Here is a 21,942-nt window from a genome sequence, read left to right on the forward strand (position 1 = left end):
ATCTGCCAGCCCAGACCCTTCCCGAGGGACCCAAGGCAGGGACGTGACTTCAGGAAAACCCAAACCCCATGGCACCGGGAGTGGGTTCATCCCACCCGTGCTTCATCAGTATGGTGGCAGTGGTGCTGCCAGCCCAGGCTCAGCACCCTGGGACTCTCACCCTGCACCCCACGCGTGGGTGGCATTTTGAGGTGACAACAGCCACGGGTCTGGAGGTGGCATCTCGGCAGCACATCCCCCTTTCCGAGTATATTTTGCTGCCAGTGTTTGGGGTTTGGGTGCCCACATAGGGTGAGCATCTCCAGCAGCATCACCCCAGGGGAGCCCGAACCTGCATCCCAGGTGCTGTGGGGCTGAGACGGGTGGCTCTTCGCCGGCCGAGGAAAGCGGCTGGGCTGACAGGATGATTAGGGTGGCCTGTGGAGTAATTATCTCATTGGGCAACTAATACCCTTTCAGCAGGAGCGGGGTGGGGAAGTATTGTTCGGGCTTAGGGATTACATCAACCCGGCTGGAGCAGACAATGTGCTCCCCCTGGGAAGAGGCAGCTCAGCCCCAGGGGGAGAGGAGGGAGGCAGGGGCTGAAGCTGTCTCAATTAGCGAGTGTCCCAGTGAGGAAGAGGGTGGTGGGGGCTCATGGAGGGACTTGGGGACTTTAGAGGGGAAGGAAAGCATCCTTAACCCTTCCTGCTCCTCCGGTGAGGGGACTCAGTCATTCACCCCTGCAGGGACAAGGAGATGCCAGGAGGGCTGGATGCCTCCCCTCCTCCCCGTGATGCCGGGGAAAGCAAAGCACAGCCAGTTTTCTCCTTTTTCTGCCTTTTTTCTTCTTTTTGACAGCCCAATGCCAGCCCCTTCCAGCCTCCCTGCACAGCAGCAGCACGTCGGCCACTTTGTCCTTGTGTTGGGGACAGGCAGCGATCTGCCAGCTGGGGCCACCGGAGGGGCCAGCCAGGCGGCAAGCAGGGCACGTCCTCGTCCCCAACCCCAAAAAGCCATGCTGGGGGTGGGGGGAATGACAACCCCGTGGACCTACATCCAGTGACATGCAGTGTCAGGGCGCAGCAGGTCCTTGGCATCCCCCTGAAACACCGGCTCCGGCCCCGTGCCCAACCGGCATGGCTGCCCTGCTCTGCCTGGCGTGGGCTTGGGGTTAGTTTTGGCTGGGTTCATGGTAAATCAGGCGTGAGGCCGGCGGGCTGGCGGCAGCCACCGCGCCAGGTTACCGGCGGAGCAAGGGGCCGGCTCCACCTGGCCCTCGCCATCCGTGGGGTGATTAAACACGGGGCTCCCAGCTGCCATACATTTTTAAATAAATGAATAATACATAGCGGGGTGATAAATAAATAACGGCCATACATTTGAACTTAGCCTCTGAGAAAATCCTTTTAGTTCAAAAGGACTGGGGCGCTTGGAAAGGGGAGCCCATGCATTTTGAATGGGCTGCCATCAAGTGTCAGGGCTTGGCAAGGGAGACGAGGAGGGGGAGGGATAAAACCAGCCTCGACACAAGCCGGGGGGGGACGGGAACGGGGGTCCTTGGGCATCGCCAAGGGCGGCTCTGGTGGGAGCAGGCAGCGATGACACCCAGGGCTGCCGATGCCCCGATGCTGGGCAGCGAGAGCCCGGTGTGCCCCGAATCCCTGAGAAGGAGGAGGAGGAGGATGGAGGGTGCTGTGGCAGGAGGCAAAGGGCAGCCCCCGAGAAAGGCGAGCGGCACATGAAAGGTCCGGTCTTGCTAACCCCGACTGCGCCGAGGAGGAGTCCCCGTTTAGCAGAGCAAAGGCAGCGTTTACTTAGCAGTGGCCCTATAAAGAGGTGGGTGGCCCTGGAAGGCGGCCCAGACAAATACAAGGGGATTAGACAAGTGAAAGGTGTGAGCGGAGGGGTAAAAGGGAGGAGGATGCTCAGGGAAAGCCATTAGCAGGGGCATAACGAAGCGCCCCGAGTGGGGAGAGGTGGGTGGGAGCTGGACAGGGGAACCATATTGTCACCTTTTTAGGGGGGAAATGCAGAGAGACCCCATCTCAGAGGAGCTGGAGGGGGGCTGGGATTAGCTCTGAGGCTGCCCCAAGCCCCTGCACGGGGCAGCTGACAGCACACGCCTGCCCTAACATGTGTCCCTGCCAAGCACAGCCATGCCCACGTGTGTTCTGGCCATGCACATGCATGTCCTAGCCATGCCCAGCCATGTACATGCATGTTCCAGCCAAGCGCAGCCATGGACACATGTGTCGCAGGACAGGGTCCTGCTGGGACTCGCTCCCTCTCCCTTCGTAAAGCCCGAGAGCCGCGGAGGCAACTTTAATTCTTTGCGCAAACTGCTCCCGCTCGCTTGCATCGCTAAGTGGGTATTGATTTATTAGGCTGTAATTTAAGGCAGAACGTTTTAAAATGAACTCACACACCAAGCCCAGGCACGAGAATAAACAAGACCTGATTTATTTGCTGCCCGTCTCACGGCAGATGCCTGGCCGGGCCGGCAGCACCGCAGGGCGAGGAGGGATGGGGAATTGCTGTGGCCGGATCCTGGCATGGGAAGACCAGGAGGGGAGCATCCCCCTCACCCCCTGCACATCCCCCTGCGAGGGCTGCAGAGCAGCCCCGCACGCACGCATCCTGCACCCCCCAGCAGCCCCATGCGATGTCCCCCAGCATCCCCCCGGTGCTGGGGTGCACAGGACGGGGACGGTGACAGTGAGGGCAGGGGCAGAGCTGCCCGGACCCAGGCTCGCTGCCCCGCGGGACAGCAGAGTCCGGCCAGCACCGGGACGGGCAGGAGGGCTTGCTCCTTCCATCGCCCATGCCCTGGACCGGTGGCTGCCGTGGCACCTCGCCGGGACCGGTGCGACCCCACCGGCAGCACTGGAGCTGCCGGGATCACTCCCCGGTCAGGGTCTGGAAATTGTTGGCTGGAGGGGGTTTGGACCAACCCTTTAACTTGGCCCCAGCAAAGACCCACAACTTCATCTTCCCGACAAGCAGCCACGAGGCCAGACCTCCACCGGCATCAATCAGCCACGCTCCCATGAATGCACAGAGCCAGGATGGCGCGGAGTGTGGGGGGGGGCTCATTTCATCCTTCCCTCGCCCCCAAGCTCTGCAGCCCCCATCCGCCTCCACCAGCTGAGTCCCGGGTGTCAAACCCCCGCCAGGTCCCATCTGCGGGACCCGGCCGTCGCGGCACATTCCTGCGAGCCGGCCCCGGCACAGCAGCTGCCGGACAGAGCCGATCGCCGCCGCCACGGCGCAGGCAGCTCGTCTTGACCTTGCCGGTCAGGTGTTGGGAGAGGAGGGGGGGGGGAAGGAATTAAAAAAAAAACAAAACAAAACCAACCCCCTCGATGCCGCCAGCCGTCGCCGGGGCACGGGGAGGGTTTAATGCAGCGGGGACCATAATGGGGCCGGCTGGGGGAGCGAGGGCGAGGAGAAATTAGTGTCAGTGTGTGTGTGCCTTAAACAAACCTGCACCGGGGTGACGTGAATGAGGGCACAGCCTGTGTATATATTAGTGATGGGATCTGACCTCGCTGGGAGGGCTCCTTCCCTCGCTCCGCTCCTCTGGGCGTGGGAAAAAGGCCTGGGCTCTTTTCACAGCTGTTCTCGCTGCTGCACTGAGCTAATGGAGGGGCTGCCCGGCTCCCTCCTCCCCCCGCCGCCTTTTCAGTCCTTCAGCAAAAACCCCCCTTTCACAGTCCCTTAAAAACACACCTCATTGTTCCCGCCTGGATTGCATTGAAATGCCACTCGCACCCCGTCTCCCGGAGCAGCCGGCCCCAACTCCGGCTCGGCTGCGCGTGCACACGCGTGTGCAAGTCTGGGGGGGTGTGTGGGAGCACACGTGTGCCCATCTTAGGTTTATGCATTGCAGCTGGCGGGGGGGTTTCATCCCCAAAGCTCGCTGTGAAAGGGGTGGCTGGCGGGGAGGGGGGGAAATGTGGAGCCGAGGGGGTTTTCTATGGCCTGGGCAGCCAAACCGGTGTTAATGTCCCCAGCCAGGACCCTTCCCATCTCTCTCTTTTATCCAGATGCTTCAATTTTGATACAAGAAATGAGCCAAAAGGTACCAGCGCCCGTCCCTGATTTGCAAACTTAGAGGCTCGGCGAGCAGAGGGGACACGTGGCCGGCGGCCATACCCCTGTCCACAACCCAGCCGTGGGGACCGACAAGGACCCCCAAACATCCCGGCACCACCCTGAGCTCCTCTGTGGCCCCAGCCGTGGCCGGGTGTCACAACCAACATTTGACGCTCTGGGAGCAAATATTCTGCATTAAATCCCCACCTGACACATGAAGGGATGGGATTCCCCATGGACGGGGCAGTTCGGGCACATCCCGCCTTGATTTCCCCTAACATTGAGCCCGTGGGTTGCCCAAAAATCCTCTCCAAGCTCCATGGAAATCCAAGATTTATAGAAAACAATAAAAAGCCGTGCAAGGATCAGCCCTCGCCTGGTTTCCCAGGGAATTAGGGCAGAGAAAGTCTGGGCTCAGCTTCCCAGGGAGCTACAGGGATGGCAGAGCCGGGGGTCCTGCTCGTCACGCAGCTACTGTGGCAGGGAGGGGGGGGTCGGTCCTCGAAGCTGGCGGCAGTGGCACGGGCACAGCCCCCCCCCCCGCACCAGCCCCAGCATCTTCCCTTGTTTGTCAGGGCCCAGCCCCAGAATAGCACCGGGATCGTGCTTTTCATTAAAAATAAATAAATACATTTCTGGTGGCGGCGGAGGAAGGCATGAAAACACCATCCCCAAAGGCTCGAAAACCAGAAGGCAAAGGTGGCGAAACCCACAGTTAATATTTTTTGAAGCGGCTGGGATTTTTTAAGCTAATCTGCTATCCTTGGAGCGGGGGGGGCATCACTGGCTGGCGTTCGTAGCAGGACGGACAAACAGACGGGACAGCATCCTCGGGGCCCGCTTGTGCCTCCCCACGTGCTTTTCCCGCTGACCTTTCCCCGCTGCTCTGATAGATACTTTCTGACAAAAGCGGGGACGTCGCACACCTTCCGTCCTTGCTCCGCGCCCAACGCAGGGACATCGCCACTAGCAAGTCCCTGTCACCGGCTATTAGGGGGAGAAGGTCTCCGCCGCCACCGTGCTCTTTCCGCATGAGCGCCAGCACCGGTGCCAGGCAGGGGGGGCCCCCCCGACCCCCCCGGTACATAACGCACGTGCCCCGTGTTCGCCGTTTATAAATGCAAATCTGTTTAACAGCCACACGCGGGTTTGTTATCGGCGAGGATGAGCCCGAGCTCTTTGAAGTCAACATATGTATATGATGATACACATACGTGCGTGACCTACATTCGGGGCTGTAGCGCTTTCCCTGGGTGGGAGATGCCCACGTGTGCCCGCGGCAAGGGGGTTCGGCCAACCCTCGCCCGACCAAGCACTGTCAATCCCCAAGGGGTTTTCCCCGTGCTGGGAGGATTCCTGGTGTGGGGAAGGGGAAAGGCTTCGGCAAACACCGCTGGGTTGGAGCATCCTGATAAACCACTTGCCGAGGAGCCCGGGCGAAGGGTTTGGCTTTGGCAGGAGTGACAAAGCACAGCCACCAAGGCCACATCGTTGGCACACTGAGCATCACCGACACGCGGCGGGTCCCCCCCGTATCCCGTGTCTACCCCCTACCCCGGTCCCCGCATCCCGGCGCAGGCACCCCCACTCCACTCACTTTCAAATATTGCCATTTCCCCGGCTGGTTTTGACTTCTTCCACCAAGCGCAGCCATGGAGTTTCCATAGAAACATGAAGATATTAAACTATAAATAATAATTTCTCCATAAAAAAAAAAAAAGAGAAAGCAAGGCTTCAGTACATCGCGTGGGGCCGGTGGGCTGGGAACAGACCCTGATGTCCTGGGCACCCAGTCCCACACGTGGGGTCTCATTTCACTCCCCCCAGGCTGGGTCCCGTGGGTGGTGGTCCCATGCACACTCCTGACTGGGAGCACCGCACCCCTCCGGCACCGAAGGAGAGCCGAGCGCTCTCGCACTGCTCCCTTCACCGCCGGCACCTGATTTATCCAGGTCGGAGACTTCAGCCTGACATCTATAAAAATTAGCAGCTAAAGAGCTGGCCAGGCCATCCTCCGCCAGCTTTGGGTAAATAAACGGGAGCTTCGCTGCCGCAGTGACACGTACCTGATGGGAAGGAATTGTTATTTACTGTTGCCTGTTCAATAGTTATTTTTAAATGGCCTAAAGTTAAACACATCAGTGTTTTTCATTTTCTCCTGCTCGAGGATATGTTTTTGTCTGGGGCTTTTACCCTTTCTGTCTATTTAAGTGATACTTTTTATCATAAATGACTTTTTTTTTCCCTTCCTGCTATCGAGTTGGAAAATCATTGGCTTGCGGTGGGCGAAAGGAGCAGCGCTGGGGACGGGGGAATGGCACGGCCACCCCCTCACCCTGGGACGAGGCAGTTTGGGTTTAACGGCCGAGGCCGGGAGCCGCGACTTTCGGGCACACACACGCATGATGCCGGTGGCCGGGACAGCTGCAAACGCGGTTCCCACCACCCATCTCTGATTAAAACAGCTGACCATTGTGGCGGGACACGATCTTGGGCAGCATTATTTTTAGGGCTCCGGCCGGCAAAGTGCCGGCCCCGCCATTTCGTTTTTCCCGGCTGAGCTTGGTAGCCATGGGGCAGAGGTGGACCTGCTGCCCGGCTCCCCTCGGCACCCCAAATCCCGGCATCCCCCCAGATCCCTCCATCTCTTGCACCAGCCACAGCACAAAGGTCTCCTTCTGTCCCACCGCCAAGGCCAAGGCCGGTTCCTGACCACCCGAGCCGACACAGCCGACGCGGGGCAGCAGCACCATCCCGGCATCCCAACAGCCGAGCCGGCCACGAGCTCTCTATTCCCATTTCCACAGCCGGGCCAGGGTTTTGGGGAGTGCCCCATTGCCCCTGACTCGCTCTGCTGTGCCAGCACTGGGAGGCTTAGCCCGGCTTCTCTCCCCGTGCCGGGAACCAGGACCGGAGAACCCCAGGGACGACTGGGCTCAGCCCCGACCCGCCGGCAGCAGCCCAGGGCTGCAAACCACCTCCCTGCCCCAAAGTAGCTGGGCCGAGCGCCCCGACAGCGCCTGGGATTATCCTCAGCGTAACATCCCCCGGGAACAAGATTGCAGCTTAGGGCCTAATGGAAAAGAGGAGAGAGATGGGATTAAAAGGAAAATAATGACTATTTCTTTCGCGAGGACGGGGAAATGAGACGGGGATTAGCGTCCTCTTTACCAGCAGTCCCCAATCCCGCTGGGCGGTCCCTGATCCATCCAGGGCAGCCAGAGATGCCCACGCTCAGCATTGCTCCCGAGGGTGACACAGGGGCTGGTGGTGTGGACCCCGGAGGGGCGAGCCCGGCTGTCCCAAACACGAGGCCGAATCGCTGGATCCGGCCCGAGCACCCACCGCATCCCTCTGCCACCACCTCTGCCCACACGCGGACGGCACGAAACGAAGGCAATTTTGCAAATATTTGCCAGCGCGGTGATTTTCCTCTCCCTGCAGATTCGCCGGGAGAAATTATAAAATATTCTGCAAGGAATAAAACATTGAAAATTAAAACTTCACTTGCAAAGGCACAAGCCTGAGAATAAACCTGAAAGGCTCCTTTCTCTCGCCTTCGGTTGCACACACCGCGCGGTGCAATTGGCTGCTTCCCTGGAATAGATTCAGTTGCTATGATACCAAGTTTGCTTTTAACGAACCCCAGAAAATTAATGGTATTCAGCAGATAAGTCCTTAAAGTGGAACCTATTTTAAGAAATTCTTGCTGAATGGTTTACAAGTAGTCAGGAGGGAGGAGAAGGTTTCCCGAGCGCGGCAGAGCCTGCGCCGGCTGCCCCTCTGCTCCCGGCTGGGATGGCGGGGTACGTGGGGTTGTGTTTTGGGGTACGCTTCAGCTTGGCACTACGAGCAGCGAGGGCAGGATTGATGCACGAGCATCAGCTCCCCGCGCTGTGCACCGTGCATCCCTCCCGCTGCTGTACGGCCGCCGCTTTGCATCCTCCCGGCTGTCCCCACGCGGCCTCGCTGTTGCTGGAACCCTTCTCCCGCCAGCCAGCGGCTTCCTCTGCTCACGTTATGGAAACGCGGGCAGGTCGGTGCAGGCAGCCACTGCCCAAACCCTGTCCAAACCTCCCCACAAAGCTATGGGATTCACGGCTGGTCCAGATCTTGGAGAGAATGAGGCGGTCGAAGGGATGTAAGTGGGTCTGGTATGGAAAACCAGCTCCGACAGAAGCCTACCGTCCCTTGAAGGAGCTCAGGGCAAATAAGCGAGGAGCCGGGGAAGGTTTTCCTTCCTCCCGGTGCCGTGCCCCATCCATCCAGCCCTGCAAGGACAGCGCAGGGTGGCATTGGCCATCGGACGGGGCATATTTCCCCCAGGGACCTGTGTCTCCACCAAGGAGACAAGCCGGTGCCTCCGGACACCGCAGCGGCCCCGCGTTGTGCTGCGGGAAAAGCTCTCGACCCAGCTTGGCACTGCCATGGCTAAAGCACCCACGCTTCCATTCTGTCCCTGTCCCCAAGCCGCAGGCAGAGCAGCTCTACGGGGCACAGGGTGTACAAGGGACCATCTCCTCTTTATCCCACACCATATTTTGGGGTGTATTGGGGCCATACCAGCTTTATCCCACACTATATATAGGGTCCACGTCTTCCCTGCCCAGAAAAAGGCCAAAATTGGGCGAGCTCAGGGTGTCTGAGCAGGCTGGGGGTGCAGGATCAGTGCCAGGGATCACAGAGATGCGGGACGAGGACTCTGCCCCTCTCTTGCCCGAACAAAGCAAGAACTGTTGAGAGGCACGCAGGTGCACCCCTGCCTCCCGCACCCCAAATTCATCCTCTGCTGCAGACTCCAGCAACATCAGGTGAAAGAGGAGGCGCAAGCCCACGTAGAAGCCGGGATGTGCAGGGCAGGGAGAGGCTGATGGGGAGAGGGATGGGGGCATCGAGCTTTTAATATTTGGAGCTCATTCTCTTCCCCTTCTCATTTCTCAGTAGCAACCCAGCCAGGGAACTGATGCACCAAAGACCTGAGCAGTGAGGGGGGAAAGCAGACATGTCGCGGTGCCACTGTCCTGCTCGGGCTGCTGTGCCCCTCGCACTGTGCCTGCCTCCCGTGGGAGAGCGGCGGACGGTCAGGGCCTGATCCTGCAGTGGTTTAAGCACATGGGTGCTTGGGTCCATCTGCAGAGCCTCCCCGCTGCCCGCTGCCAAGCGTCCGAGAGCGCAGAGCCGGACTCTGCGGCCACGGAGGGGCCTTCCTCGCTGCCCGCTTCAAGCTGCACCCCAAAATGCATGCCGGAATACACAGCTCCCCCCTTCCCTGAGCTTCCCAGGAATAACTGGGGACCGCTCAGCCTTTGGGGTCACCGCTTACAGCTTCTCCCCTCTTCCAGCATCAGCCATTGGGGCCGGCTCCAGCCCTCCTCCTCCCGCATGGCCCCCGCAGCCCCCGGGCAGCCTGGGCTCAGCCCCGCATCCCTCGCACCGGCGAGTCACCCCGAGTGCCGCGGGGACCGAGAGGGGCCGAAGGAAGCGGGAGGGAAGGAGGGAGCTGGCTGCATGCGACACCCCGACCCACGGGCAGCGAAGGAGGAGCACAGGGTCCGGGATGGACCGGGGAGGGGGAGGCTGAGACCAGAGCACCCTTGGAGCGGAGCTCCCAAATCCCCCTCTCCGAAGAACAAAGCTGCAATCTCTCTGCAGATGCAGAATAACCGACGAGCAACGATGATTTATTTCTCTTCCCCAGTAGATAAATCGGCCTCGGAAACAGGTTTGCGCTAAATTGCAATTTGCATGCAGTAATATATTTAAGCAACTTTCCTTCTACTTCGTTATAAACAGGGTTTCTCTGGGGGTTATTTCTGAGCTGGCCCCGTTTCATTTATCTCCGGCACACCCGGCGCAAGCGAGCTTAATTGTCGACGTGGAAATTAAAACCACAGTGGAAAAAAAAAAAAAAATTAATAAAATGAAGGTGCTGGTTTTGTAGGTAGCCTGAGGAACCCCGGGTTGGAATCAAAATAATCACCCCGGCTCAGGCACTAGCTCTGGGCCTCAATAAAAATGATTAAAGACAAAACCCCACTGAAATTTCCACTCCACAGCCGCGTTTGGCTTCCAGCCGCTCTCCCCCTTACAAAGGCACCAGGGCCAGTGCCTCGGGGAGGCCGGCGGCCGCCGAGCCCCTCTCCTGCCGGGAGGGCAGGGCTCTTCTCCCGGAGAATAGCGAGCGGGTTTTTACATTCGGTTCTCTAGCTTTATGATATCACATACACTCATACAGCTAGATAACCAAAGAGAAAAACCAACCCAGGTCTTTACAAAACGGGCCTTAGCCGCGTCGCACGCCCGGGGGTGTTCTGCTCCAACGTCGGAGCCCCCCGGGGTGGCTGCGATTTGTGTCCCCTCGCCGCCAATAATGAAGAAACCCCAACAGTTTCGGTGGGAGAGCGGGAATCTGCCCCGGCGCCTTGGGATGCGACATGCAACATCAGCGCTTCCCGATGCCCACCCGAGCGCCCCGACTTGATGTCTGCACCCCAAAGGGGACCCGTACCCTAAAGTGGGCTCAGTCCCGCGCAGCCCCCCATGGCCGGGGGCCATCGCAGAGCAGGATGCTCCTCCAGGATCCATCCCCGCCGCCTGCGGCCCAGGGACCTGCCTCCTTCCCAGCCCCAAATTCGCCCCCAGACTCGCCCCAGAGCCCGCTCCCACTTTGTAATTACTGTAAATTACTGGCACGGAACTGCTGAGTCATGAGAGCGGCTGGGGAAGGGACGGGCCCAACCGAAAGGGCCCCCCCGGGGGTTTCCGCCGCGCTCCCGCTCTGCTCTCCTCTTCCTCCTCTTCCTCCCCTTCCTCTCATGTCCGCTCCCTCCCGCCGGGCCCGCATCCCCGGGAAGGACCCCGCATATCCTGGGGGTAACCGGGCGGTCAGTCTCCCCCGGGGGGGCTGTTGGAGGGACACCCTGCATTCCCCGGGGCGACCCCGTCCTCGCCCGCAGGGACCCCGCACCCCGGCCGGGAGCCTCCGGGCACCGGCCCCGAGCACCGGCCGGGAGATGCTCCCGGGGAGCTGCCCAAGCCGGAGCGGGGGGAGCTCCGGTCGTGCGGCTGCTCGGAGGGAAACTCGGTGGAGCTGCTGTCCCCGGGAACGGGGAGAGGACGGGGAGGGGACCCCGGGAAAAGAGGGGGGTACCGGGGAAGGGGTACCTGCTCGCCCCGCTGGGGCCGGTGCTCCCCGCGGTCGCCGTCGCCTCCGGGTCGCCGCATCCTTCCCAGGCTGGCAGGGTAGGGAGAAGGTTCGGCCGGGGATGGAGGTTGGATACCCCCGCCCGGGGCCGGTACCGGTACCGGTGCGGATCCCTCTCCCTCTTCCCGGCTTCTCCGGGACCTGCCTCTAAAGTTGAGGCAGAGCCGGCGGCGGAGGGATGGCTGGAGGGCGGGGGAGGGCGGGAGGAGGGACGGGGCGGCCGACGGGGACAAAGCCCGAGCGGCGGGGCTGGGACAGCCCGGGCGTGGGGCCGGGGCAGGGGTCACCCCCCACCCACCCACACACCCCCCCCGGGGGGGGCAGAGCCATTCGCCACGGTCGCCGCTGTCCCCGGGGGCTGGCCCGTCTGCTCGCCCGGGCCCCCCCGCCTCTCGCCTCCCTCCTCCCCGGACCCAGCCTCCCGCAGCAGCCGGCCCGCCTCGTCGGGGAGGCGGCGGTGCCCCGGGGGTAACCCTGCTCGGGCAGGGCTGTGGCGGAGCCGGCCCCCCCACCACCACCACTACCACCCCCCCCGGTAAAGGCTGGGGTTAAACCCGACGTGGCCGGGGCGGGGAAGCGGCCGGGGGGGGGGGGAGGAAGGGGGGAAAGACCCTCCCGTCGAGGCTGCTCTCCCGGGCCCTTCTTGCAAGAGGGAAAATTGGCGGCTGTTCGGGAGTAAAACCGGGCTCGACAGACCCCCGGTAATAGGGTCCTCCGACGGGCCCGGCCTCGGCTCTGCCCCCCCGGCCGGGGAGGGACACCCACCCGCCCCCCGGGCCCGGGACAAAGCGGGGCCGCGGCTCGGAGGGACGCGGGACAGAGCCCGGGGCCGAGGTCCGGCTCCACGTCCCCCCCGTGCGGCCGCCCGGGGCCGGTCCCGACCTGCCCTGCCCCGGTGCAGAGGACCCGCTCCGCTCTCCCGGCAACGGCGGGGCAATCCCGGGGGGGCGGAGGGGGGGCAGCGGCCTTTCCCTGGCCCCCCCAGCCGTCTCACACCGGGAGCGAACCGGCGGGCACAGCCGTGTACACGCATCCACCCCGGGGGGGGCCCGGGCACAGGTGCACACCCCCGGGAGCAGCCCCCCCTCCCCGGTGCACACCCAGGAACGCTCACACCGATGCACACACGTTGACGGTCACACTCGTCCTGATGCACGCACGGCCCCGCACACGCAGTCGTGGATACCCACACCCACGCAGGACACCCCGGTTCTCCCCAGCCTCCTTCACACCCCCGCTCCTCCTCCCCCCCCCAGCTTTGCCCCGGTTCGGCGGGTTCCGTAGCCCTCCCGGGGCCGCCTCGTCGTACCTCGCTCCGGTAAAGCGGCAGAAAAACGAAACCAACAGGCGGGCCGGGCATAACGCGGGCACCGGGCATAGCACCGGCACCGGGCATAGCACCGGTCCCGGCACCGGGCACAGCACCGTGCCGGTGCCCCGGCTCTGGGCAGCCCCGGCCGGGCTCCGCTTCCAACGAGGACCGGGAGCAGCGGGTCGGGGCTGGCGGCGGGGCCCGGCTCCCGCTCTCAGAGCTCCGGGTTTCGGGGAGAAGGCACGGATCCGTCCCGGTCCCCGCTGTCCACACCCGCCCTTCTATATACATACACCTATATATATATATATATGATACATATCTGAATATCTGCGTTTGAAGGGGCTGAGAGCGATGCACGGCGGCACTTGCGGAGATGCCAACCCTCAAGCACCGGCAGCTTCCCGGGAGGAACGGAGCTTTCTACCCCGACACCGGGGACCCCCGGGGCGGGAGAACGCTTTGACAGGTAGCCCCATCTGCAAGCGGTGACCGCTGCACAGCGGGGAGCGGGCGGAGGATTCTCCCACCGGCGGCACCGGGCACCGGGGAACCGGGCACCGGGGAACCGGCCCCGCCGCTCTCCGTGGTGCTGAACCGCCGCCGCCGCCGCGCCCCGGGGCCGTGCGGGGTCGTGCCTCCTCCGTCCTTTTCTTTCCAAGCCGCCACTAATTAATTATTAGTATTGCTCTTCATTATTATCGTTAGCATCCCTTGCGGTTCCCGTCGCTCCGGTGCACCGCGCCACGGCTAACCTTTCCGAACGGGAAGATGGTGCCAGCGAAGCAGCCGGTTGCCAAATTAACGGATCGTTCCCCCGCACACACCCGGTAGCTGCCACCCGCGCTCTCCCCACACCCCCCCACGCTCCCCCGCCGCCCCGCGGGTCCGCACCGCGCGTGGGCCGAGCCGGTACCGTTACCTCCGTAGCCGGGCTCCGGAATGACTCTCCCGCCCGGCCCCGGTCGGCGGCGGCGGCCCCGGCGGGCTCGGCCCCGCTGCCGTCCACACCACCCGGGGCACCACCGGTCCCGGCCCCCCTCCGCCTCCCCGGTGGGTTCCGCTTACCGAACCGTTCCTTCCCCGGGCGGTCCCGGCCGCGGTCCTTCCCCAAAGGGTAAAGAACGACCGCGGCCCCAAAGCTCCACCAAGGGAACGAAAGGCACCGGCGGAGCTTCTCCGCCGACCCCGGGAGCGATCCTCCGACCCGGGTCCGGCTCCGGGAAGGGGTCGCTTCGGGCACCGGCGGGACCGGGGAGCTGCATCCCTACCGGCCCCGTTCCCCCGCCGCCCCCGGGCCCCGGTAGCCGCCGCGCAGGGCCCGGGCGGGCCGCAGCGGTCCCCGGTTTGCCCCCGCCGGTTCCCGGTTCCCGTTGCCCACCGCTCCCTGCCCCCGAGGAACGGTGGGGGGAGGCTTGGCAGCGCCGACACGGGAAAGGCGGCCTCCCCACGCGTGTCCGCGGCGGGGGTTCCACGGGGCCCGCCCGGCCCTGTTCCTCCCCGGCACTTACCGAGTCGTCGCCCGCCTGTACCCCTCGCCCCGGCGGCTGCGGGCGCTGGCTCCGACCCCGGTACCTCTCGTCCCCCCTTCCTCCCCTCGCCTACACCCTCGTGTGAATCAAATACCTTCACTACAGCAGCCATGTTGGGCTCCGGTACGAGCACGGCGCTCGCCGCAGGAACCGCCGGCCGCCTCGGCGGGAGGCAGCGAGGCTGGGCTCGGCTCGAAGCGGAGCGGGAGACCCGGTTCCCACCGGAGAACCGGAGCCCGGGCAGCCCGGCCGGCTGCCGGCCCCCCCCAACCTCCCCCCCCCACCCCCGCCATCGCACCGAGGGATGCCGCCGTGTGCCGCTCCCCGCCAGCCCGGTAACTTCCCACCGTTACCGGTAACGCCACTAACTGCTGGTCCCATACCTGCCCCGCATCCCTCCGGTAAAACCGGCCGAATCCCGGTGGTGGGGACGGAGGGGGGAGGAGGAGAACCGCCGCTACCTCCGCCTCGCCCGGTGTGCCGGTCCCCCGCCGCGCCGTTCCACCGAGCCCACCTGGGGAGGGAAAGAGAGAGAAGAGGCGTCAGGAGGAGCCGGTGCCGCCGCCGCCATCCCTCCAACTTGGAGCAACTTTCCCGGCGAGGCTGGCAGCGGGGGCGGGGGGGTGGGCGGTGCTGGAGCCCCTGCCCGGGCAACCGGGGCCGGTCCCACCGGCGGACAGGGCGTGGGATGCCCCCAAAGCGGTCCTTTCCACCCGTGGAGTGGGGACACTCCAGCCCGGAGCCCCGGTTCTGCCCAAGGTTGGAGGGGTGGGAGGGGAGGGGGGGGCAAGCCGGGACACGGCCTCTGCTGCCGGGGAAATACGGCAGACCCCCGCCGAGGGGCTGCCACCCACCCAGGGGCTGGCTGGCCGGCTTTACCGGCCGGGGGGGCGGCCCAGCTCCCCCGCGTCGTGGGCACCGGAGCCTCGCACCGGGCAGCCGCCGCCACTCCCCGGGCACCGGAGCCGTTCGCCCGCCGGGGCTCGTCCCACACCCCCCCCGGCCCGGCGCCCCTCGAAAGCGGATTCTTCAACGGGTTTGGGTTTTTTTTTTCTTTTTGCCCCCTTTTCCTCCCACCGAGATATTTCCCCCCCTTTTTTTCTTTTCCCGCCCCATTTTTCTTTTTTTCTGTTTGGTTCCAGCGTTGTCGCTGGGAATTATTTGCATTTAAAATACAACGACTCGTTCCTCTGCACATCGCTTCGCGGCTCAATTCAACCAATACCGGAGAGGGAGGGGGCGACCCCGAGGAAAAGGGTTCCCCAAACCCCCGGCCAAATCCACCCGAATTGCTGCCCGGCTGGAAATATCGATGTGGGCGAAAACTAAAGATTTAACAGATTTTAATGATTTTGTTTCTGCAGCCGCTGTCACCCAAAGGTGTTGTGGCAACAAAGAGCGGGAGGGGATTTGACGCTCGTATTTTTGGCCTGTTCCCGTGCAGAAATATTCCCCCAAAGCCCCGAACGCTTTGCAAAGATAGATCTCTCTAAAAACAATCATATCCTGCCCCGCAAAGTGCTTCAAAAGAAAATCTGATTTTATATTTATCCCCCCGTCGCTGCTAAACCCGTCGGAGGACACACACACACACACACACACGCGCGGCACCCGCTGAAACTAATAGCGCGGAGGGTGACTGGAAATCAAACAACCACCTCCCCAGTCCAAACTGGGGGCAAACGGTTTCCCCCCGCGCACGGCAGAGATTTCCCCGCTCGGGAAACAACGGCGTGGAAATCCCCGCCGTGCCCGCTCGGGCAGAGCCAGGCGCTTCAGCACAGGAACAACCCCGGTTACTTTTTTAGGGGGGGAAAAATAAGAATAAACCAAGATAAATTGTTTCCCTCCCCTATTTCTCCAGAAATGCCGAATTCAGCCCCGGCCCTTTGCGTGGGGATTTTTTTTTATTATTGTTTTCTCCCCCCCCCCCCCCCCCCCGGGTATTTTGCGGCTGGGATACAGCCTCGCACCAACGCAGGGTGGGAAGGGGACGGGAGGGGATGCCCACCCAACACACCGCCCGGGGACAGCACACCCCCCCCAAACCCCGGGGTCTCTACTCCCCCTTTTTTTTTTTTCGCCCCAAACCTCCCCCCACCCCAAAAGAAAAAAAAAAAAATAGCTGCACACACCGAAACTTCGCTCCGGCAGCCCCTTACCTCGGGCACCGGGCAGGGCAGGGCAGTCGGTCCGACCGGCCCGGGGCTATAAACCCCGGGGGTGGCTTTTGTGAGTTTGTCGGAGCTTCCCCGGGCTGTCCCCTTTTGTGTCCCATTGCCATCTAGAGGCCCTGATTAATTAATTTCACACCGGAGCTCGGGAGAAAATTTTCCCACAAAACAAGTGACCGAAGAGATGTGAAACCCCCAAAGAAAAGGAGTCAACATCAAGTTCAACAGCATGCGGGGAAAGGCCTATTTCCATCACAATCGCGGCTGAACGGGGGCCGGGGCCGGGGGGGGGGTCGGCGGGCGGCGGCCCCCGCGCCCCCTCCGCGCGTTCCCAGGCTCCGAACAATCGCGCTCTGTTTGCCTCGCACATGCCGGCGTTTGGGCACGGAGGCTGCCTTGGGATAACAGGAATAATGAAGGGGGGGGTGGAGGGTGGGATTGGGGAGGGGGGGAAGTGATGGAGGGTTGGGAAATGGCGTGGGAGGGGGGCTGAAGCGGAGGAGCGCGCACCTGGGGACTGTCCGGTACCGACCTGTTGAGCCCCGGTTGGGAAAACCCGGTGGAGTTTGTGGGAAGAGTTGGGATGGGCAAGAGGGAATTGTTGGTGGCGGGGTTGGGGGGTGGGGGGGGTCCCCCCAAAGCCGGGAGGGGACAGAACCGGCCCCGGGCTGGGGGGACGGGACGAGGACACACGACTTTTCCCCAAGTTTAGTGCCACACCACACCCCCCCCCCCGCAAAACACCCCCCCAATCCCCGGCCACGCGTTTTCCCACAGTCCCGGGGGAGCGGCGGAGCGGGGGGGTGCCTGTCCCGGGGTGGGGGGGACAACACGACAGTCGGGGGGGTGCCTGCCCCGGACTGGGGGGGGGGAGCGGGGGGCCGGGGCCCGGGGTGGCCGAGGCGGTGGTGGACGTGTCCTGCAACCCAAGCAGCTCGGCTCCGCCGGGCATTGTCCCCACGGAGCCCGTGGCCATTGTTCCCGGCGCTGCGGGAGCCGGAGGGAGGGCAGCTTTCCACGCCTCGTCCCGTTCCCCCCCCCCCCCCGACACTCACACCGGGCTGCCGGCACCCGCAGCCCCTAATCCGGAGGGGTGGGGGGGAAAGAAAGGTAAAACCCACCTCCCCCCCCACCCAAAAAAAAAAAAAAAAAGCCCCGGTGGGGGAGGCGTGGGGTCGTGTCCGTCCCCCCCCGCAGACTTCTTCCAAGTTGGGAGAAGCTGGGGGGGGCCGGGGGGGCTGCCGGTGCCCGCACAGCCCGGCCCCTCCGGCGGGCAGTACCGGCAGCTGCCCGTTACCCCGGCCCGGGGAGTTCGGTGCGGGGCAGGGAGAGGGAGAAAAAGAAGGGGGGGGGGGGATTATTTACCTCCCTCCGCACATCTGCATCCATTAATGACTTAGCGACAGCGTGAGCCGAGAGCAACCGGGACACCGGCAGCCTCCGTGGGGGGGGCTTTTTGGGGGTTGGGGGGGGGAGAAAAGCGGCACCGGGCAGGACGCGGAGCCCGGAGCCATCCAGCCGGTAGAACCGGAGAAGACTGCCAGAAACGGCGGGGGCTGTGGGAAACGGAGCCCCCCGCGATCACGTTGCCTTTACGTGGGGTTAAATAGATAACGTCTGCCCGGGGGCTTTAACGCCGGGAGCCCCCAGACCGGGCCCGGGCAGCCCTGGTCCTCCGCCGCCGGGTCCTCGGAGAGGAGCCGAGGGAGGGCGGCGGGGGGGGGACACGACACGGATTCCGCCCAAACATCCATTTTGTCCCTTTTGGAAATGGAGATGGGAGAGAGGAGGGAAAAAAAAAAAAAAGCGCTTTTTTTTTTTTTTTTTTTTTGCCTCCCCCCCCTCTTTCTCCATATTTTACTACGTAAGGCATGACGTCCTCGCGTCGGGAGGGGATAGGTTAGCCCTGCGCTTGGGGGGAATGCACCGGGCTGGGGGGGGGAGAGAGAGGCTCAGGGGCGGGGGCGGCTGTGGCAGCAGAACCTAAAAATAACGGGGATTTTATTATTTTTAATCATCATCTTCATCCCGGTGACCCCGCGGATGCGGCCCCGCACGGGCAGCGGGAGGCAGGGCTGGATCCGACCCCCCCCCCGGCGTCACCGCCCGGCCCCGGGTACCGCGGGACCCTCGGGGGACCCCACGGGGCACGGAGGGAACGGGGCCCGGATCCGGAGAGGAGGGGAAGGTGTATGGGGGGGTCCTCCTGCCTCACCCGCCCCCCCCGCTCCCTCCCTGCGGCAGGAGGGGGCGGGTGGGCAGGGTGCCCCCCTCTCCCCGGTCGGGGCAGGATTAGTCCGTGGAAACGAAGCAAAAATCGGGTATTTTTTAATTAAACCCAAAATCCGCCCCCCTACCCGGGGTGTTAACACCTCCAAGCTCCGAAGTGGCCGGGAATTGAGCCCCCCCCCCGAGCCCCCCAGCCTCCCGTGCATCGGGATTTTCGGAGCGCGTTAAAAACCGGTGGCTGTAAAGGCGGCTTCGTGCAACACCGGGCGGGGTTTGCGCCCCAAAACCATCCCCGGGGGGGGCCGGGAGGGGGTGGCAACCCCCCACCGACACCGAGTCGGGCCGGGGTGGACCGAGGCTGGCTCCAGTCACCGGAGCGATCAGGGTGGGCGTCCCCCGCCGCGGAACCGGGACCGGGCCGGTGCCCGGTGCCCCCCCCCGCAGCGGTAACGGGCAGCCCCCCCCCAGCCCGGCGCTGCAGGGGAGGCCGCCGGCTCCGTGCTGTCCCCTAATGAGCTCCGCTTATGCATTTCCCCCTCAACGAATATTTCTCCCGGGGGGGTTGGGGGGGCGGCGGGACGCCCTGCCCCGGTTGCCCACCGCCCGTCCCGTCCAACCGGGGTTTTGCGGGGGTCCGGCCCGTCTCTCCCGGTCCCGGGGGGCGGGCGAGGGCAGGAGGAGGCCGGGGCTGCACGTCGGGCACCCCAAATCCTGCCGCCGGCCCCGGAAAAACCATTCCCGGGGAATCATTCCCTCCCCCGGTAAAAGGCCTTCGGGGCCGGGCCCGGCTCCTCCAGCCCCCCGGTACCGGGGGGCCCGGTCGTCGTCCCCCCTCGACGGCGGGGTGGGGGGGTTGGGGGGGGCGTATTTTGGCTCCCTGATAACGTTTTGATCAAAAATTCATTAAGAGGCGCTCGACGCAGCGCCATGAATATTTCAGGGCTTTTGCAAAACAACAAAGTGGGTGTTTGGGGGAGGATACATCGGGGGGGGGAATGAGGGGGGGGGCAGCCCCTGGTGCCCGGCTCGGCCCCGGTTTGCTGCGACGGGGAGGCGAGGAGGGGCCGGGTACCCCCGTCCCCGTCCCCTCGGGGCCGGGACCGGGGTCGTTCGCCCCCAGCCCGGGGTTCGTTCCCGTTCTAAGGCGTGTAAACGGCTCCGGGTAAACCGGGAGCAGAGACCGGTTCCCGGTTGGAGGGGGCGGCCCGGCAACGTCGGGTCGGTGAGGGGACAGGCAGTGCCCAGCTCCGGCTGAGCCCCGGGACCACCGCCACAGCCCAGAGCCGGCCTGGGGCTTCTCCGCGGTCACGCGTGGCCGTGGGGCTCCGAGGGACCGCACATTCCCCGCAGCCCGAGACGGGGCCGGAGGGGGACAAAACCGCCTGGGTGGGAGCAGCGGGGGGAGACCCCATCCCCACCCGGGATGTCCCCTCGGTAGCACCACGACCCCGAGGGACACGGACCATGAGCCCACACCCCCTCTCCCTGGGTTGGCATCTGATGACTTGGGGTTGCTCACCCACCGTTCTGGGGAGGAGACGGTCGTCTCCCCCCCCAAAACCAATCCGTCTGCCTTTCCCCTGGCAAGGGAGCACCCTGACTGCAAGGTCCACAGCCGTCCCCAAATCGGGGTGCGGAGCCCCGACAGCACATCCCCCCCCCAGCAGAGGGAGAGGTACCAGCACCAGCCAGGAGACAAAGCCCCACCGACTCCGCAGTCCCGAGCGCCGGAGCCCAGCACCCCACCGGAGCAGCACAGCCTCCTCCCCCCCGCCATGCTGGGCCTGCAGGTAACTGGGCTTTACTGGAGTATCTCCCTGGTCACCTGGGAAGGGGACACGGAGCCACAGAGGTGGGGAGATGGCCCAGACCCCTCCACCGTGGACCAGGACCCCGTAGGATGGATGGGCGGGGGACACAGAGCGAATGCAGATGCTCTGTCTCTTCCCAGTGTCATCTGGAGCACTGTCTCCCCCCCAGCAAAGCTGGGGGTCCCTGGGTGCCGCCTTTGGGTCCGGTGCGATGGGGCATCCCACCGTCTCTGCCATGCTGGGGGGACGCTCGGCAGGTAGGCAGGGACGTGAGGCTGGGGGCAGAGGGCAAAAGGGGCATCCCCGCAAGCCTAAAGCAGGGCTGGGGGCACCCCAGGGCACCCCCCCACCCCAGTTTAGGACCTGTCACAACGGGGCATTACTGGACCTGCAGGCAGCCGGGGGGATGCACAGCTCCGGTCAGCTCCCGAGTCTCCCGCCGCTGCCCTCCGGGTCCCGCCGGCTGCTCCCGTGTCCCCACGGTGGGATGCGGTGAGTGTCCCCCCCTCCCCGGCAGCCCCAGCCCCTCCCCAGGGCTCACCTCACCCTGACATTTCCTGGCGCTCCTTCCATGCCAGCGGGTTGCCATAGCAAATCTAAATCTTACAAACAAAACGAGGAGAAAAGCCTTATTAGCATATATTCAAATGAGCCATGCAATAATGCAAACCATAAATCATGCAGTCATTGCTATTCAATCAGTGTCTCTTACCCCAGCCCCCACACTTTCACCGGGTGTCTCGCCTCCTCTTTCCATGCAGAAGCCCCTTCCCAGCCCCAAGGGTCGCCCAGGAGGGGACCCGTCAGCCGGGGGGGGACCTGGGCTGAGGCCGGATCCGGCCCTGGGCTGCTGGGGCTCCGTACAGCCCCTAATCCCGGCTGCTATTTATGTCACTCACCAGGCTCTATTAAACGGGGCAAACTCTTCCCAGGATTAATCTCCCGCCCATGTTTTAATCTCGGGGCTCGGCTACCAGTAATCCCCCCCCGGGTGGGAAGGGGCCGAGTTCAGCGCTGGTGAGAACCCCCCCATCCCTGCCTGACCCCAACCTGTGGGTGCCCAGGTAGTGCTGGGGGGAACCCACTCCCCCAGTCCCCCAAAACCAGAGGATGATGGGCACTGCCAAACCCTGGTGTGTGTGTCCTGGTCCTCGCTCACCTCTCAGCAGCGTGGCCATGGCCGTAGCCGTAGCCGTGGCCGTGGCCGTGGCCGTGGCCGTGGCCGTGGCCAGCACACCGCAGGCCCCAGGGGATGCTCCCCCACCCCAGGGAGCAGCAGAAGCCCCAGCCCAGCCCTGAGCTATAAGAGACACAGCTCAGCTGGGTCTGTCCCACCCCCCCCACTTAACCCCCCACTTGCCCCCGCCGATGCCGATCTTAAGGGTACAGAAGGGGTTTGTCCTCCTCCCGCCCGCTCCCAGGGCCAGGCTGTGGCCCTGAGACCTTATAAGCAGCTTTTTGGGGTCTCCCAGGGAGCTGAGGGGTGGGAGCAGCACGGCTGGGCCCCAGGGACGTGCCCAGAGGTGGGGGTGACCCAGCTGTCACCCCCTTTCCTCATCGGTGACCCTGGAAAGGCAGCTCTGAGCCTGGGGGACACGGAGGA

At 63.9% G+C, this 21,942-nt stretch overlaps 1 protein-coding gene across 8 annotated transcripts in view; it reads right to left on the reverse strand.

Annotated features, from left to right (window-relative positions):
* Nucleotides 1-21,164, reverse strand: part of LOC138686568 (uncharacterized) — a 37,290-nt gene extending 16,126 nt beyond the window's left edge. Inside the window, exons 1-3 of one of the 8 annotated variants that reach the window (XM_069790464.1) lie at nt 21,052-21,164; nt 20,886-20,941; nt 14,509-14,639 (exon numbers count right to left, since the gene is read on the reverse strand). In XM_069790464.1, coding sequence (XP_069646565.1) covers nt 14,509-14,639; nt 20,886-20,893 — 139 coding nt within the window. In that variant the 5' untranslated portion in view covers nt 20,894-20,941; nt 21,052-21,164. Of the gene's footprint in view, nt 1-11,241; nt 11,613-14,508; nt 14,640-16,260; nt 16,645-17,664; nt 17,748-20,880; nt 20,942-21,051 lie in introns of those variants that run through there. The other 7 variants (XM_069790465.1, XM_069790462.1, XR_011325920.1 and 4 more) reach the window with 7 other exon arrangements.
* Between the last annotated feature and the right edge of the window lie 778 nt (nt 21,165-21,942).

This window comes from Haliaeetus albicilla, chromosome 8 (genome assembly GCF_947461875.1).
Source record: "Haliaeetus albicilla chromosome 8, bHalAlb1.1, whole genome shotgun sequence".
In the NCBI taxonomy this organism is placed as follows: Eukaryota; Metazoa; Chordata; class Aves; order Accipitriformes; family Accipitridae; genus Haliaeetus; species Haliaeetus albicilla.